At 48.7% G+C, this 19,572-nt stretch overlaps 1 protein-coding gene across 1 annotated transcript in view; it reads right to left on the bottom strand.

Annotated features, from left to right (window-relative positions):
- The window catches only part of LOC119389878 (peripheral-type benzodiazepine receptor-associated protein 1-like), a 424,634-nt gene that overhangs the window by 66,009 nt on the left and 339,053 nt on the right, over positions 1-19,572 (bottom strand). Inside the window, 5 exon segments of the mRNA XM_037657292.2 lie at positions 2,897-2,972; positions 5,645-5,925; positions 14,701-15,054; positions 18,678-18,776; positions 19,379-19,474. Of these exon segments, the coding sequence (XP_037513220.2) occupies positions 2,897-2,972; positions 5,645-5,925; positions 14,701-15,054; positions 18,678-18,776; positions 19,379-19,474 (906 nt within the window).

The following is a 19,572-nucleotide window of genomic DNA, read 5'->3' as shown; positions in this document are numbered from 1 at the left end:
CATCGAAACGTTCAGTTTATTTATTTATTACAGTACCCTCAACGCCATTAAGACATTGCAGGGAAGGGGGTGGACAAAGTACATAATTAGTAATAATGACATAATTACAAGTATCAATTGCAATAAAAATACACTATTTCACAGCAACAGTAACAAGGATTAGACACCAAAATCGACATACCTGGCGAACAAACTAAGCTATGCTAGAAATAGCACACTTTAAGCAAATCACTCGAATCACTAATGAACACCAGTGAATTGAGAAAAAGCACACATTTCTTTTGAAGATCTGCTTTGCTAAGAAGGTTGCTGTGTAGGCTTCTCAAATAGGCTGTCTTCTAAAAGCGTCGGTTCAGCCTCAGCACAAGACTCACGAAAGAAAACAAGTCTGCCTACCGCTGAAGGCGAGCACGAATTCGTGTTATAGTGAATAAATATCGCCTTCATAGCCGGATTGCCCTGCAGCGTGGCGATATCTCTTCTCGGGTCATCTAGATACCGAAACACTTCCGCCCTCACTTGGGTTGTTCTGACTGTTGAGAATCCGAAGTCTGTCCCCATCTTCGGAATCCTCAGCCGTATGACCCTGTCGGCTTCAATGAAGCTGTCACCACCACCGACGCTACCAGCACCCATTTCAGAAAGCCGCAACAGCCGAAGTCGGCTCCGGCGGTGGGGGAGCCTGCTACCACAAAAGACCGTTTCACGCATGTAATCAATTAGGAACGCACCCTGACATTGGAGAGGTAGCTGAAAGCGCGTCAAAGATAGCCATCTTCTAGTCACTTCCGCCGCGACTACGGGAACTGCTTTTGGAAGTGCCGCCGCTTTGATAACTGAACGCACGCGAAGCATTGTAAAGCCTGTTCCAAGGCGGTATCCGCGCGGGGGGTCGCCCGCGCGGATACCGAAAAAAATTAGGCGTGCTGCACTGGCCTTGAAAGACAGCTACTTTCGTCAGCAGAGGCCGACAACACTGCCCCCTCGATTCTGCCGTCTGCGGCGTCGCGCGCTTTACCACATGGACCATTCTGTGCTTGAGGGGAAACCATCGCCGCCCTATCTGTCGGCGATCGGCGGTGCACCTTTGCTGGTCTTGGCACAAAAAAAAAAAAAAAAAACGCCATTCCCCCATTGGAAACACGCCTCAACTCATTTCCGACACAAAAAGCAATGTAACGAGATACCCGTGTCCTGCATAGTATTGCGATACAGGCGATACTTCGTAAAAGTATTTAACTACTGAGATACAAGTACATTTTTCAAATGTATCTCGATGCAGAAATACAAATACTCAAAAGTATCTCTGAAATACTATCGCGATACTGTTGTATCGCGATACGGCCCAGCCCTGATATATATATATATATATATATATATATATATATATATATATATATATATATATATATATATATATATATATATATATATATTAATCTGAACGCATTAAGTGTATCGTTCAGCGAACTACGGCAGGCGAATGAAGTGGTACAAAAATCCGCGCGACCTACGTCACCAATAACATCATGTTGCAGCGTCAGAATGTAGCGTCCTAATGACGTCCCGAATCGTTAAAATTTGTGACGTCACCATGACACCGTTGTGGCGTTGCGTGATGACTTAATCCCGTGACGTCAAATGACGACGTGGTCACATGGCATAGTTGCTTGGTCAAAGGTGTGCATATTCCAGAGGTCATACATCACCACGTGATGCGCAGAAAAACAGTGCAACCACCTGAGATCGTCAATGTAATTTAATACGTGTATCTCACACTGCGGCTCGTTACGTCTTGAAAGAAGACTGGTCCCCGATTGTATAACTCAATGCATTACCAAGTGTGCAGCAGGCGTTGGCATTCAAGTGTTACTGACAGTGTAACATGCTGCCGAACTTCTTTATATTAATCCGGCGTAGACATGCGCTGTGTCGATGTCACTGCGCGTGTTTGACGGCACTCCAGGCTAACGCAGAAGATAGGTGATGTAGCCGGCCCAGATACATAAGCCATCCGAAGCCCGCCGCGCTACAACTAGAGAAACGCTATTCGTCTTTAAAAGATCCGAAAAACGAGGAAATCGAGCGCAAGATCATGATATGGATGCTTTAGCGCGCTGTGAGATGCACTGCAATGCACGAAGGGCTCCGCATCAGTTTCGAACACACGGGGTTTGTTTAGCGTGCAACGCTGTACAAGCGCGCGCGCAGCAAATGCGAGTCGCTTTCGCAAAATTTAACTGTAGACGACTCGCAGTTTGGTCGCCATTACGATCAATCTCCTTGCGGTATTATATCCGCCCCATTGCCTTTTGAATGATACGTTCTCTTTATTTCTTTCTTTTATTGAGGAGTGCGTTCGATTGTATGCTTTACGCGTCGCAGTCGCAGCAGTAAACTAAGTACGTCGTTTCACAGGAAAACGGACGTCATAAATATTTTCGAGATGCCGCGTAAGCGGCCGTCGCTGCGGCATATTTATGAGCTCACTGGCTTTTGAGAACGCTTCACTCGTACCTGTTTCAGACGGGCGCAGTCAAATGAGAGGTGATGTACTACGCAAGTGTACTAGTATGTACACTTGCGTTGCATGTGTACATACTAGGAGTGACTATCTTAGAGCGATAGCTCTACCCTTCCCCAGCACAAACCCATAGAACGAATTTGTGCATGCCTTTGACCTTGAAGCTCAACTAACGTCAATTTCAAAACTGAAGGTTCGACGATGAATCGCCTGGTCGGGAAGAGGCATGATGGGAAAAGGCAGAACAAGACACGCCGACCAAAATGAAGAGGTTTTAAAAACAGTAAGACGTTTCGGCTTCCGTACGGAAGCCGAATCGCAGTTTGGGCACGTAAAACCCCAGAAGTTATTGTTTATCGAACCAGTGCTTACCCGTGAGCTTTTCGACAAAGTTGGAAGGCACCAGTCCCTTGCGGCCATCGAGGAGTTCTCCGTTGAAGAATCCATCCTGGAAGGAAAATGTGAAATAAGACCAGGGAAGTGCCACAGCGATTCGCTTTATATAAACTCCGGGAAAGTTCAAGCGCGAATATTACAGCCACAGTGTTCACGTCACAGCAACAGTATAGGCCATTGTCCCGACATGTCTGTGGGAACTGAGGCATAGCTTAAAGAATCTACGCTTTTTTTACTGATTGAATGCTTTGCTGGGCGAGTTGGTTCAAGGTCATAAAATAAAAGCAGAGCGCAAAGAAAAAAAGACGGACATAGCAGGACAAGAACGTAGGCCACGTCTTGTCTTTCTATGCCCCATCTTTATTTCGTTCAGCTTTTATTTTTTGCTGTCTTCTTTCTTTCGCGGAAGAAAGAAGACTGTGTGATGATGATGATAACAACTTTATTGTTCCGTCAGATAAGGAGGCCCCCTAATCCCCATCCAAGGTACACAGGACAAGGTGACGGGGGCCGGCACCTCGGCAATTAAAAGCAAGCAAAAAGGTCTTGACTCTTCGCGGCTCCTTTCGCCAGGCGAATGGCTTGTTGCTGCGGAGCAGGGTCGCCGCTCCGAGGCAGGGATACCCAGGCCTCCCAACAATTTGCATTTGCGACAGCCCCTGGGGAATTATCGCGTGTTACGTAATGTGATGTAAGTTCAATTACTGCGCTGCTCTGGCGCCGAAAGTACACAAGGGACTTGACTGCGACAAAGACAAGTCCGGCGTTTGTTCCAGAGGCGTCCGTTGTCCGACCACTGTTGACCATGTAGGCATAGAGAAATTAAGCAACAGACCAGCGAAAGAACAGAAAGACACATTCTTGTTGTGCTATCTGTGAAGCACTGGCCTTTCAAGGTATATGTACTTCGCTGCTGCCGCTGTATTATTTATATTTATATACTTATTGAATTTCAAGGGCCCATTCGTGGGCGTTATATGAGGGGCGGTACTTGGAAGCGGCGGTGCGGATCGAGGGAACACAAGCAGCGACGGAGGCTTAGAACAAAATGTGTTTAGTCATCAGGGAAATGAGGGCGGGTGATATCAAAGCAGTATTTGATTCCGTTTATACGATGAAGGACTGCTTAATTGTACATCGTAAAATATATAACAGCGCAGCAGGGCTAGAATACGGACAGAACGATGAAATGGACACAGCGGCGATTAAAAAAAAAATTTTCGATTTTGCTCCCAGCTGCTTATTTGTAGTTGTACCAGCTCTTGAGGACGATCGACGGTGGAGGGGAGATCAGCAGAGGGCGAGGCGATGCCCCGGCCAGTCGTTCACATGAAAAACGTTTCACATGTTCACATGAAAAATGTTCACATGAAAAATGCTAGCCCGACAAGAAGATAGACCTTGAGCCGATACACCCCATCAACTAGCTCAGGGAAAAAGTTAACCTTTGAACCACCATGATTAATCGACTAGCAAAGCAAGAACTTAAAGGAGCGTAGACCGCAAAAGCTTCGGATGAAGATGTCAAAAACTCCCGCCAAGAGGCATAGAACCCGAGTGTGACGACATAGTTGAGTAATCACGTGATAACAACGAGACGAAGAGTACCAACGCTCTGACATCAGCAAACCGACGAGCCAACTGCTACCTGGCCGGCTACGTTCGAGATGTGCGTGTCCGCATCGCTGCGTCAGTTGTACTGAACGATGGCGCAGTGATCATATTCGCCATGCTGATCTCCAACGTCACATTTTGCAGCTCTCTTTTCACGTTTTCGCTATTGTTTAGCGCGATAAGTTTGGAAAACTAGGCACGCTTCGTTTCTAGGCTTCAAAATTCAGATAAGTTACCCTTAAACCGTCTGTTTTATGTCAACATTTGTCACAGCGTTCCTTGCAAGTACGAAAACACCTCATGCTGTAGTCGGTTTCGTGTCAGATTACCTCCCGATTTTGGTGTCTAAACACATTTAACCCTTCAGCCGATATGTTTCATCGACGAGGCAAATAAGAAGTCTTGCCTTGAGCCGACATGGTGCACTGACTAGCTTAACAAGAAGTCGATCCATAAGTTCAAGTGTTCATTCAATTAGCCTGGGAATAAGAAGTCAGCCATCCAGCCCATAGAGTTTCATATAGACACACTAGAGGGAACTCGGGCGCTAGTGTCTATGGGAGCTGAAACGCATGACGTTTCAGCCAGCATGGGAATGATGGGTAGTACACGGATTTGTCTAAACTTCGTTCTTTCGGCTCTGTTTGGCTCCGCGTCGCCTGTAGCCGCTTTGTCGCAAAACAAAGTTCAGCGAAAGTCAGCAGTTCCACTTCACCACTTTAACTTTTTTAGACTTACCAATTCAAATCTCGTCACGAAGTTCACAACGGTCTATTCTTTTATCCGAAAGAAAACCAAAACATAGTAATAAACAAAGCCACAAGTGCGTTTGAAGCCCGCAATCACGAAGACTAGTCAAATCCTTGTACTACCCATCATTCCGATGGTGGCTGGACGATCGCAGCGCCAGAGTACCCTATAGTTAACTTTAGGAAACTCTATGATCCAGCCTACATGTTTCATTGTCTAGCCGAACAAGAAGTAAACCTTTCAGACGACCTGTTTAATTTACTAGCCCAGCAAGAGGTCGGCCCCTGAGACGACATGTTGTATACCAACTAGCACCGACAAGAAGCCAATGTTTGAGAGCGTAGAGAAGGGCTGACTCGCCTCGTCCATCTCTCCGAAGATGAGTATGTAATCGCCGGCGGAGAGGAACAGTTCGGCCTCGGGGTGCTCGTTGGGCGACTGCTTGAGCGGGTCGTAGCTGTATCGGGCCACGTAGACGCGACAGCGGCCCCGGCCCGGAAGGTCGAGGAACTCGACCGAGTCCACGCCCAGGGGGTCTTCCTCGACCTGCTGCTGATGCTGATGCTGGGCCGAGAGCTGCTGCTGCGGTGGCGTGGCCAACGGCTGCTGGTTGTGCTGCTGGCTCGAGGCCACGGCCAGCGCTGATCAGAACGAGAAGAGAGACGAGTCTCAGTTAGGAGAATAAAATAAAATAGGAAAAACCTTTATTTCATCTCAGCAAAGAGAAATGGGCTGGCGGGAAAAAGCTGCATTACGGCAGCTTGACTAAGCCCAGTCTCTTCTGTTACAATCCGCCTCTTTCACGATGCCACGGCGCATGCGTCCTTCCCTTAGCAAAAAGAGTCGCGAAACGCCCCTGGATCCTTAAGCCTTAGGTTCTGGCGATACCGCTCGCCTTGCCCCCTACCAAATGCCCATAGGCGTGCGCAGGGTTCCCCATCAAGGGGGGCGAAGGTTCATCGCAGAGCCCCCCCCCCTGTAAGTTAATGTACGAGGCAGATTTTGCCCCCCCCCCCCTCTTAGGTGACTAGGGGGGGGGGGGGGGTCAATGTATGGGGCATATATTGCGGCCCCCCTTTTAGGTTATTATTTCATTTCATTTTCATTTATTTATTTATTTACAACACAATGTTGTGGGAGACCAGGGGAAAAAGCTGATACAATCAGCTTGAGGGTGTCCTGGCCACCCTACACGTGCTACAGCGTAAGAGGTGGTAACGAACGAAAAAAAAAAAGAACAGGAAAATGAAATGTACACATAATATATTGTACATGAATATCCTTCATGCAAAAAAAAAATATGTACACATAACATATTGTACAAGACTATCCTTCATACAAAAAAAAAAAAAGAAGTAACGTGCTTTTATAGACATAATAAAGAAAACATAATAAAAAATGAATTTCTTTTCAGAAACAGCGAAATACGAAAAAGAAAAAGACGGCGTTATTTATGAGGCATATTTATGATAAGCATATTGTGGTGAAAATTCTCCGTAGTTCTTTAAATGATGTTTCCCGGATGTTAAAAAGCTGCTCTTTACTGATTCTATTTAATAAAGCTGGGAGCGTGAACCGAAGCATTTGTTGACCATAGTTAGTGCGACATTTCTTAATTTGCCATTCTTCAGGTTTGCGTATATTATACTTTAGTAGGGTAGCCTGTAATCCTGCTAGCGTTTGTAGTGTACTAGTTTTTTTCATTAAGCTAGATTTATACTGCCGACATAGATTATAGTTAAACATTGACTTTACCGGGACAATGTTGCGTTTTATAAAGAGGTCACTGGTGTGTGAGAGGTATGAAACCTTGCATGCTGACCGAATCACGCGTTTTTGTAACACTGCGAGCTTGTCAATGTTTTCTTTTGTTGTAGTACCCCAAACTAGCAATCCATAATTAAGTATTGGTACGAACAGAGCATTATATAAGAACATGTTGATGCTTACAGGGCATTCAAAAGAGACACGGCGCATCACACCTATTGTACTAGATAGTGTTACGTGAATGACGACTCGGTAGACTGTAGTCCGTAGACTATCTACACGATATATTTACAGGAGTGGTAGCAGCGCTGACCGGTTCAGCCAAGAGCCCGAGCAGAGAGAGATCTTCCTTCTCTTCGTCCGGCGCACACGCACATGGTGCAAGGGGCTGGCAGTATGCATGTAGCATAATCCCCGGCGGCAGAAGCGCCGTCTCGGCGCATCAGATGTCAACTTCACTGGGAGAGTGGTAGGGCTTCAAGCGTGCGACATGTACGATATCGCTGGCCGGTGTGGAAGATGAAGGCGACGAGGCGACAGGAGCGATTTCATAAGTTACCAGGGTAACCGCACGAACGACTCTGTATGGACCTGTGTATCGAGACATCAGTTTTTCCGACATCCCAACGTGACGGGTGGGCGACCACAGCAGGACCAAGGAACCGGGCGAGAAGTGTACGTCTCGGTGTCTGCGATCGTACAACCGCCGTTGGTTTTCTTGGGAAGTCAAAAGGCGAGTGCGGGCGGTTTCACGTGCATGGGCAGCCCTGGTGATAGCGTCAAGGGCATATTCACTGGGCGGTACTGCGGGAAACGGGATGGTGATGTCCAGGGGCAACGTTGGTTGTCGGCCGAACAACAGAAAAAATGGAGAGTAACCAGCAGTGTCGTGGCGCGAAGAATTGTACGCAAATGTCACGTATGGCAAAGCAAGGTCCCAGTCGGAGTGGTCGGAGGAAACATACTTCGCAAGCATGTCTGTAAGTGTTCGATTGAGACGCTCCGTGAGGCCATTTGTCTGCGGATGGTAGGACGTAGTAAGCTTGTGCCTCGTTTCACATGACCGCAGAATGTCGGCTATGACCTTCGACAGAAATGTGCGGCCACGGTCCGTAAGCAGCTGGCGTGGAGCTCCATGTTGCAAAATCACGTCGTGTAGGAGGAAGTCGGCGACATCGGTGGCGCAGCTTGTTGGAAGAGCTCGTGTGATGGCGTAGCGCGTGGCGTAGTCTGTGGCCACAGCTATCCACCTGTTGCCAGAGGAAGACACGGGAAACGGGCCAAGTAGGTCTAAGCCAACGCGAAAGAACGGTTCTGACGAAATGTCAAGGGGTTGAAGGCACCCGGCGGGAAGCGTCGATGGTGTTTTGCGGCGTTGACATTTCTCACACGCCGCAACATATCTTCTGACGGAGCGTGCAAGCCCTGGCCAAAAGAAGCGTCGGCGGATGCGGTCGTAAGTGCGCGATACACCAAGGTGACCGGCCGTTGGAAGGTCATGAAGTTCGTGAAGGACAGCCGAGCGGAGGTGTTTCGGAATAACAAGCAGCAGGGCTGGTCCATCTGGGTGAAAACTGTGGCGGTAGAGTGCACCATCTTGGAGGACGAACGAGCGATGGGACCGGTCGGTAGACGATGATTCTAGGCGTTCGATGATAGTACGCAAGGACGCATCACGGCGTTGCTCGTCGCCGATGTTTGTTAGTAAGGAAAGCGAAAAGACGCAAGCGTCGGCGTCGGTGTCAGAGATGGTGCTCGATTCATCGACCGGGTAGCGAGACAGGCAGTCTGCGTCCTGGTGTAGGCGGCCCGACTTGTACGTCACTGTGTAGCTATATTCTTGGAGTCGCAGAGCCCAGCGACCAAGACGGCCAGTAGGATCCTTTAGTGAGGAAAGCCAACAGAGCGCATGATGGTCCGTTATTACAGAAAAGTGCGAGCCATATAAATATGGGCGGAACTTCAAGACTGCCCAGACAAGAGCAAGGCATTCACGCTCTGTAATGGAATAGTTGCGCTCGGCAGCTGTAAGGAGGCGGCTGGCGTACGCGATAACGCGGTTGTGTCCCTGTTGTCGTTGGGCTAGGACGGCTCCGATCCCGTGACCACTAGCATCGGTTCGGACCTCCGTCGCAGCGGATGGATCAAAGTGGGCCAATATAGGCGGCGTTGTCAAAAGTGTGACGAGGCGAGAAAAAGCGGCGGTTTGAGCGGGACCCCACGTAAAAGGCACGTCTTTCTTCAGAAGTTCAGTGAGTGGTCGAGCGATTGTTGCAAAATTTTCCACGAACCTTCTGAAGTAGGAACAGAGTCCCACAAAACTCCGGACGTCTTTGGCTGATTGGGGTACAGGAAAACTCGTGACTGCACGAATTTTCTCTGGGTCCGGCTGCACACCTGAAGCATCGACGAGGTGGCCCAAGACTGTAATCTGCCGGCGACCGAAGTGGCACTTCGACGAATTCAATTGGAGGCCAGCTTTGCGGAAAACGTCAAGAATAGCTGCCAAACGCCGAAGGTGGGTTTCAAATGTAGGCGAATATACAAGGACATCGTCGAGGTAACAAAGGCAGGTTGTCCATTTGAATCCTTGTAGCAGAGAGTCCATCATACGCTCGAACGTGGCTGGGGCGTTGCACAGACCGAACGGCATAACCTTGAAGTGGTAGAGGCCATCGGGAGTTACAAACGCAGTCTTTTCTTGGTCTTTCTCGTCCATAGCAATCTGCCAGTAGCCAGAGCGTAGGTCTATTGAAGAAAAGTAGCGCGCGCCGTGTAGGCAATCAAGAGCGTCGTCAATTCGGGGCAAAGGGTAAACGTCCTTTTTCGTAATTCGATTAAGATGGCGGTAATCAACGCAGAAGCGCCACGTGTCGTCTTTCTTTTTAACCAGCACGACGGGAGACGCCCAAGGGCTCGATGAGGGTTCAATAATGCCTCTGGCTAGCATCTTGTTCACTTCTTGTTGAATGACCGTGCGCTCTGCGGCAGACACCCGATATGGTCGGCGGTGAATGGGAAGAGAATCACCGGTGTTTATGCGGTGCTTTACAAGAGAAGTCTGGCCTAGTGGTCGATTATCGACGTCAAAGATGTCGCGGTAAGAAGCCAAAAGGCGGCTTAGAGCGGCTGATTGCTCAGGTTCGAGGTCCGGGGCGATCATGTGACGTAATTTCATGTCGAGGCGTGTGGTATCCGGCGGGCGACAAGGAACATCTGAGCACACGTCGGCAGCGAAAATGGTGACGTGGTCATCTGATATTGATCGGAGCGTGGCGACTGAGATGCCTTGGGGTAGCACTTGCTTCGTGAAGCCGAAATTTACAACAGGGAGATGTATCCGGTTAGCGGCTACGGTGACAACGCAGTGTGGTACAGTGATGTCGCGCGCCAGAAGGACATCAGCAATAGGCGTGACGACGTAGTCCCCGTCAAGCACCGGTGAAGACGTTGCCAATTCGACGAATGTCAGGGCTTTAGGCGGCATGCGAATAAATTCTGTGGTACAAAGGCTGTTCTGGAGCTTGGGGCTAGTATCGGGCAGAAGAGGAAGTTCCAAGCAAAGAGTACCAGCAGAACAGTCAATCAGGGCAGAATGTGTCGAGAGGAAGTCCATCCCTAAGATGAGGTCGTGAGGGCAACTGGTGAGCACGGTAAAGAGGATGGGAACGTGGCGGCCGGCAATGCTTATTCGAGCGGTACACATTCCTGTGACGGCAACAGTACCGCCATCGGCGACGCGTACGGCTTTAGTTGTAGCAGGTGTGAGTACTTTCTTAAGTCGACGGCAGAGATGCGCACTGATGATAGACACCTGAGCTCCAGTATCAATTAACGCTGTCATAGAAATACCGTCCACTTGCAGATCAATTAAGTTCGTGTTCGTAGGGAGCGTCAACGGAGGATTTGGTTCAGACGAAAATGATGCAGCACTACCTCCAGGAGCTGCACGACCTAGTTTTCCGTCCGGGACGAGACGTAGTTCGGCGGCGAGGAATAGCGGCGTGGTTGAGGCGACGGGGAACGACGGCGTTGGGGCGACGGTGACCGAGCAGTAGGGCGGCTGTTGGGTGCGTCAGAGGCAGCGTACGTACGGCTGGGCGAATACCGGTGAGGTGCAGCGTATGGGCGAGAAGGCGACGAGAATTGGCCCCAATAAGGCGGCGTCCAGGTGGTGCGGCAGTGACGGGAGACGTGACCCACCCGGTGGCAGCGGAAGCAGATGGGCTTGTCGTCGGGTGTTCTCCATTCCGATGGGTTGCGGGATCTTGGAGGAAAATAGGAGTCGTTGCGGGGTGCACTCGTTGGCGTCGGTCGGTATTCGGGTCGAGAGACGGAGCAGGCGACAGGGAAACCGAGATTGGCAATTTCTTGCCGCACGACGGCCTGGATAACAGAGACCGTGGGGGGTGCTTGGGCAGCGGCTTGGTCAAAGGGAGGTGTGTGGAAGGGCGCTGGACTTGCGGCTTCAAGCTCCCGTCGAACGATGCGCGTCACATTCTCCTCAAAGGGTGGTGTGGCGCCGAGATCGGAGCACGTTGATGTGACAGCCGTGTTCGGTAGCCGAGCGAATTGAGGCAGTACGCGGCGGCTTTTCGCCCTTTCGAAGCGGCGGCATTCCTTAATGATGAGGTCGATGGTCGACACATTTGTATAGACGAGCAAATTGAAGGCGTCGTCCGCGATGCCTTTAAGTACGTGGCCCACCTTGTCAACCTCGGACATTTGTTCGTCCACTTTTCGGCACAGCGCGAGTACGTCCTGAATGTACGAGACGTACGACTCGGTCGATGACTGGACACGGGTGGCAAGCTCTTTTCGTGCTGTCATTTGACGACCGGACGGGTCCCCAAAGATGTCGCGTAGTCGCTCCTTGAAAATGTCCCAGCTGGTGAGCTCGGTCTCATGGGTCTCGAACCAGACACGCGGCGTGCCTCCCAAGTAGAAGATTACGTTGGCAAGCATCATGGTGGGGTCCCATCGGTGAGTTTGGCTAACACGCTCGTACATGCTGAGCCAGTAGTCAACGTCAAGGCCAGCTTGGGCGGAAAATGTACCGGGGTCGCGGGGGTGGGACACCGTAAGGTACGTTGTGGTGGGCGCCGCAGCTGGAGACACATACGAGCTGTTGTCAGTGGTAGCCATGGCCGGAGACTGGACGGTGAGGCCGCTGCGAAGCTTCGTGGTGAGGACGGGGAACGTTCCACCTCCACCAAATATGTTACGTGAATGACGACTCGGTAGACTGTAGTCCGTAGACTATCTACACGATATATTTACAGGAGTGGTAGCAGCGCTGACCGGTTTGCTTGCTTGCTTGATCCTCTTCTAGTGGCTCTTACCCACAAAGGGGGATTGACCGGTTCAGCCAAGAGCCCGAGCAGAGAGAGATCTTCCTTCTCTTCGTCCGGCGCACACGCGCATGGTGCAAGGGGCTGGCAGTATGCATGTAGCAATAGTTTGCTAATTAGGTAATTTATGTGGTCATCCCATGTCATGTGCTCGTTGAAATAGACGCCTAAAGTTTTTATTGATGGTACGAACTCAATTTCTGCATTATTTAACGTTAATGGTGCTAGTTGAACATTCTTGTTCCGCGGTCGAAACAATATTGCCTTAGTTTTGCTAATGTTAATTTTTAAGTGGTTTTGAGTCGTCCAGTAACTTATTTTTGATAGCGCTTCATTACCTTTATTAATTAGGTGTGTTTCTGAGTTCCCTGAAAAAAATAGACTGGTGTCATCTGCGTATATAATGAATTTGGCTGTATCATCGATCGTAGGAATTTCGTTAATATAAAGTAAAAATAAAAATGGTACTAGGATACTTCCCTGGGGAACACCACATCTGACCGGTTTTTCATCCGATCTTTCTCCCGCAACAATTACTGATTGACTTCTATGTTTCAAATATGATGAAATTAATGAATGGGCTATGCCTCTAATGCCATAAGTTTCCAACTTTCTCAACAAAATGCTATGGTTAACAAGGTCGAATGCCTTTGAAAAATCTAAGAACATACCCAGCACCATTTCCTCACATTCAAATTTCTCTAATATAAATTCTTTCTGTTCAAGGAGGGCAAGCTCGGTGGACTTCTTCTTACGGAAACCAAATTGCGCCGGATGCATAAGATTATGGCAGTCTACGAAAGATGACAAGCGCTCTAAAATTATTTTTTCGAAACCTTTCGAGAAAAGTTATTAGGGGGGGGCGGCCCCCCCCCCCCCCTGCCGCCCCTGTGCGCACGCCTATGCAAATGCCTACAAAAACGGCAGAGGAAAGCACAGAAAAATTGAAAAGGCGGATTCGACAGTGTGCAGCACTGCCATAGGTACATGACAGCTTAACTTAAGTCTAGGCACTTTGCAAAGATATGGAAATAAAAGAAAATGTATTACACAGCAACGTGGATGCAGATGTGGTAAAATGAGTTTCCATCTCTATACATATTTTTTTGAAATGTAATAAAAAGAAATGCAACGGCAGCAAGCAGAATAACAGTAAAATTGTCGAATTCGTATAGAATAATGATTTATAGCAGGATGTACTGACATGGACACAAAGAAAGAACGATTGCGAGCAATTAGATTAGTGCACAGTCTCGGCCTTTCGATTTCGTTTATTTAATACCCTACCCGCTCCAAGGAGCACCCTTGTCCGCTTCACTCGTACGTCACGCCGGAATCGTTTTATGTATACTCTAGGATGAAGCGTGCTCTTCCACCATTACGTCATCGGCCGGCCTTGCTCCTGGCGTTAGCGCTTTGACTGTCGCCTTGCAGCACCGATTGAAGAGCCAACCTTTGAAAGGTATAGGAGACTAGTTTCTACGCCACCCGAGGTGTTAACTACTCCACATTAGTTATACTATGTTGACCTCACTGCCTTTCCTCTAGCTATTGAACCCACGCTGAATTGTACTCCACTTAACCATTTTGTACTTAACAAAATCGTATTGCACTTAACCATTTTAATGAGAACTAACAGACAATAATGCCAAGGAAAGTATAGGAGATGTTATTTGTAATAACTGGGATATAAATGTGACGGTCGTAAAGTGGACGAAAAGCTAAGTTGCCGCCGGCAGGGACCGAGCCTGCGACCTTCGAATAACGCGTCCGATGCTTACCACTGAGCTACGGCGGCGTTCATCCCCCCGTCCACTTTATAGGGTATATATGTGCATTTTGTCATTTTGGCATTATTGTCTGTTAGTTCTCGTTAATATTGTGTCTAACAAAGAAAAACGAGCCCTTAAATGCCATCTTCTTTACTTAACCATTTTGTATTTTCCCGCGTTCGGCTTCACTGTACGAGTATATTTTCTTAGAGAAAACCTGTATATTGCTGGGTTGTGGCGAATCGCGTTCGCAGACAAAACTACAAGTATAACAACAATTTTCGGCGCCCCTCGCTCCTTGCCACAGGTTACCCTCAAATCCTCGCTACCGCCGATTCCTCTTTCACATGTCTCGTGATACTCGGCGGCGGCACTTCCCGCCAATCATTTTGCCCCTTTGTCTCGTGACGTAGAGATCGCGCTAGCGCTGTTATCAGCAATTGCCCTCTGGGCTCGCCATGGGACAGTGTGCTCTTGTCACTAACGCCCGACGAGCAGGTAATGACACCTGGATATGTGCGCTCACCTTGTGCCGTCTGCGCGTCGATGTGAAGCCGTGGCGTCGGTGTGACGGGCGGCTGGCTCTGCTGCTGCTGCAGTAGATGCTGTAGCTGAAGCTGCTGTTGCTGCAGTTGCTGCTGCTGCTGCTGGATGGCCGTGGAGACGGCCGCCGAGTGGACGATGCCGTTGGGCGGCAGCGACGGCAGCGTCAAGCTGGCGTTGCGGTGCGCCAGGCTGCTGCGCGACGCCGCCACGGGGGCCAGCGAGGTGACCGCGGTGCCGCCGCCACTCAGGCTCAGGGTGCTGCTCAGGGACGTGCTCAGCGCCGCCGACGTGGATGGCCCGCAGAGCCGAGACGGAAGCAGGCCACACGACGATCCTGGCGCCACCAGCAAACATTGCCAGCGTTTTCAGTTTTGTCGGAATCAACTGATGTAACCGTTAGTGCAATCAATCAATCAATCAATCAATCAATCAATCAATCAATCAATCAATCAATCAATCAATCAATCAATCAATCAATCAATCAATCAATCAATCAATCAATCAATCAAATAAACCTAAAACAATATTCAGTAAACAAGATCTTAACAGGAATAGGCCTTGTCCTGCAGCCTTTGTTGTGTCTGTTTTTTTTTTTTGCATGAAGCAATGAACCAATAAGCATGTCCTTACATTTTGTCCAGTCAGTCAATCCTTGTTTCAACCAATCAATCATAGTTTCAAATTACCAAAGTCATCAAAATCTGTCAGTCACATTGCCGATATACATATCAATAAATTAAGCCAAGCAATAATTGACTCTATACCGCGTGCTTGTACTTGTTCTCCTGCTCTGATAAAGCAAAGTTCCATGCAGAGTCTGGGATGGGATTGAACGAAAATAATTGGGAATTGAACGAATTATGGTTCTGGACACCTTGAGCGGCTTCAATAGGACAGCTAGTGTTCTTCGTTGAAGCGAGGGAAAATGAAAAACTTGGCTATTCGAGACAATAAATGCAAAATGTGCACATGTGAACGGTGAAATTTCTGGTACGAAACCAATGCTCATCGGTCCGCGACAAGGAGTAAAGCGCCATCAAGGCAACCGAGTGCCCTGATATCTTGGTCATGAGTTGCTTGTGCTACGTGTACTTGACGCTCTTTGGCACTGGTCCACGTCGGTTACACCGGTACGACTACGGCATACATACACAGAGATGCGGCTGCAAATGGCACAGCCGGCGGCGACATGGTGCACTGCCGCCAGAGCAAAAAGCTAAAGCGTCACATAACTATAACTAACAACCGCGACTATCAAAAGCTAGTATATAGGTCTTCCTGTGGACATCATACACGAACAATTTCACTTATTGACATTAACCCTATCCCGAACCATAGGTTGGCAAAATAAATGGAGCTCACTATGACTCATTCAAGAAGTATATTGATCGCCTAGGGCTCATTCTGACTAAGTCTCGCCAAGATATTTCTCAGCCGGACTCACGGACTCCGACTGCCAAAATATTTCCTCAACCGGACCCACTCGGACTCACATTCACCAAAATATTTCTCAGCCGAACTCACTCAGACTCAGGGCTCGATATTAGTTTAAGTGACTCGACTCATGAGTGAGTTTGCCGACGTATCTCTTGAGCCAGGAACACACTATGATAGCGGTTTTTTCATTGACCGCCACTAAGTGGGTTTCGTCGTGCCATCCGTATACACACATTAATGAGGAAACAAAAAAGACTAGGAGGGAGTGTGACGTAACTATGTCGAACCTAGTCATAAAAAAAATTAAGGAATAAATAGGCCCTAGTTGCGTGATAGACAAGCGCTCCTGCTCCTATTGGCCAGCTCGTTTTTGTTGCGTCTGCTGCGGGCGCTGCGAGGCCTAATCCTGCCCAGGAGGCACCGCGCACCGGTCGAGAGGAGCGGCGTACGAGGAGGCAGGCGTGGCGAGGCTGGTGGAATCACGCGACGCTCCCTACCGGTCTGTTTACTTCCTCCATGATACACGCGTTGACGAGAGTGCACGAGCAAGTTGGCTGGGCTGGACATATTTTATGCTGCTCACGTCAGGACAAGCGAAGCTCACAGAGACATGGAAACACACAAACACAACACCACTGTGTTTGTGTTCTAGAGTCCTTGTATTGTTCAGCGTCGCGGGCCGCAGTGACACCAATTGGTTCGAGCGCGAAAACCCGCGAACGCTGAACGACTTCCCGGCGGCTTTCGGTAACGGCTACGCGGCGACACGTACGGTAACGGTAATAGCACGTGTACACGCACACACCCACACGTCGTCAAACTAGAGTGCCGTGTTGACGTTTCTGGCGAGCGGTAGAAAAAAAAAAAAACATCGGGATAAATAAAAGGAAAAGCGAAAGCCGAGGTGAAACGAGTTGGGAACGCAGATGGCACGCGACACGCGTGAGACGGGACTCGGTTCAATTTCTGCGAAGTGTGGAGCGGAACGACAAACACGTTCCAGAAACGGAGATGGGAGCGAGCAATAACTTCCACCCTCCTCAAAAAAATATATAAACAAGAAAAGAAGAAGAACAACAACAACAAATCAAGCACGAATGACCGAATGGCGGCTACGGCTCCATCGACCGGCAGGCGGCGCGGTTGACTGTCTCCCTAACACGGTGCAGTGGCGCAAGAGCTGCGAGTGTGCTTTCGAAACGAACTTAAAACAAAAGGTTTAGCGGCTAAGAGCAAGGTAGCGGGTTCGCATCCTTAGCAAATGTGGCTGCATTTCGGTGTGTCAGGAGCGCGAATCCCTGCCATGAATATATTCAAATAGATAGATTATATACAGTAAAAAAAAGAAAAAAGAAAGGTAAATTGTGTCATATACACTAAGATCTGCTTTTCTTATCGGCAAAATGAAGGCTGTAAACATGGACAAGCGCAGGGTTCCCCATTAAGGCAAGCGAAGTTTCAACGCAGCGTTTTGAGACAGCAGAGAGAGCAGCGAGATTGCTCCGCAGCCTAGCTAAAACGTAGGCTTAATGCATGTACACACGAAATCCTTCATACTCGACCCAAAACCAAAAACCCACACCACATTCAAAGGATAATTTAACGGCGATGGGAAAGGATGAAAAAAGGAGCGGGGTGGGTGTTGCAGGATTTCGATTGTAGTTGGTGCCAGGTTTGAACAAAGCTGGAGGTTTCGCGAGCATCAGTAGTTTACATGAAAAAGAAAGCATCGACGAGAATAAGTGGTCTAACGAGAACGGACGAGCAGTACTGGGGATAAACAAAACTCTTTATCTTTATTATATTTTACTTTCCTGATAAGCCGAAAGCGTTCTCGGAAGTTGCGGAACCGCTCTCATTATACCTGTTTCGTGTTGCTGTCGCTGCTGCTTTTCTATACACAGAAACTCGGGCGATTAGACCGGGCGCGTCGTGTAAACACGGCGGTTAGGGAAAGTGGGGCAACGAGCGATCAAATGAAAGACGACGAAAACAGTGTTTTACTAATGTTTCGCCACTGTCTTGCTAAAAAAAAATATCGCGAAGCTTTGATTTCGACATTTATTTATGGTTCCTGCACAGTTGCATGTTTCATCGAGCATAAAGCTCTTTACTGCAGCCATACAATAAACAAGAAAGGATGCTTGTTTCTTTTCTTTTATTTTTGCTACTTACCGCGATAGGTGCGCACACAGAGACAGCACAGACGCAGGCGTACAGAGGTAAGAAAGAAGGGTGTCTATGTAGCCTTTTTAGCAATGTCGTTTGTACGTGGTTCACCCCTAGGCAAATCATGGTTTGACATCGCTGGAATTTTTCTAGTCAGTTTATTTCTAACATGTTTGTTCCGCGAACGTAATTATCGCTGCGCCTCAAATGTAACGTCGAAGCTGGCTCGATTTTCAGTCTCATAGCGTTAAAAATTGTAAAGCCACCCGCATGCTCTATTTTCGCCATTAAAAGAAAAAACTGTTTGGTGCACAACGTTGAAGGAAGCACGCGTGCCTATGAAACACCTACCAAGGCAGGAGCGCTTCTTGTCCAGCTCTGCCAGGATGCGGTTGTCCTGTTCCAACTTGGCCATGAGGCCGTCCAGCTCCTGCATCGTCACCGTCGACCCTGCAATGGGCAAGGAAGCTGCGGTCAACACCACCCTCTTTCAAGGGACCGCACATTAGCAAGGGACCAGCGAATTCCTTTCGCTGGCAATCTCTGTAAACCTCTAGCCTTAATACAGACGGCATGCGGAAGGTGATGCCGTCTATTCGCTATATATTGGCACAGTGCATCGACAGCACTTCTGGAAGCATCGCAGGAACTTTAAAACTCGAAATATTGAAGACAGCTCGTCAGCGCGTTTCCTTTAACAATGATTACTGCTCGCGCGTAATTCTGCGTCAAGCTAGCGTAAGTTGAACACAGAAGCTGGTTGAACACCCCCCCCCCCTTTTGCTAGCGATTAAAAAAAAGCTTCTCGTGCGCGGGCAGCGGCCTCCGCGGGCCCCCGATAGGGGTTCCCGCGAAAGCTCCTCAGGATCAAATAAAGTTCATTGTCTGTCTGTCGTGCGAACGAGACCTTACCGCAATTGCTAAATAAAAAAAAACAAGAAACGAAGATTCACTAGGTTCAGGTGTATGCTATACTGCAATACGACGTGACAGCAAGAAAGAAAATGTTGCAAGAAGGAGAAATAACAGTGGCGCCCCCTAGGGCGACTCACTTTGCAGGGCCCTTGGCCTGAGCTGAGAGCAGAGTTGGCTTGTCCGATGAGGTTCTATGGAAAGCTGATCTATGGCTGGCGATGAAAATGACGATTCTGAGGGGACAAAAAGGAAGGCGACAGTGTCAGACGCAAGACAGCTTACATCTCTTTCGCGTCTGTCTTGCAAAGCAAGCAAGCAAACTAACCGAGAA

This window comes from Rhipicephalus sanguineus, chromosome 4 (genome assembly GCF_013339695.2).
Source record: "Rhipicephalus sanguineus isolate Rsan-2018 chromosome 4, BIME_Rsan_1.4, whole genome shotgun sequence".
NCBI classification, from domain to species: Eukaryota; Metazoa; Arthropoda; class Arachnida; order Ixodida; family Ixodidae; genus Rhipicephalus; species Rhipicephalus sanguineus.
This window is presented reverse-complemented; position numbering and strand designations above follow the sequence as displayed.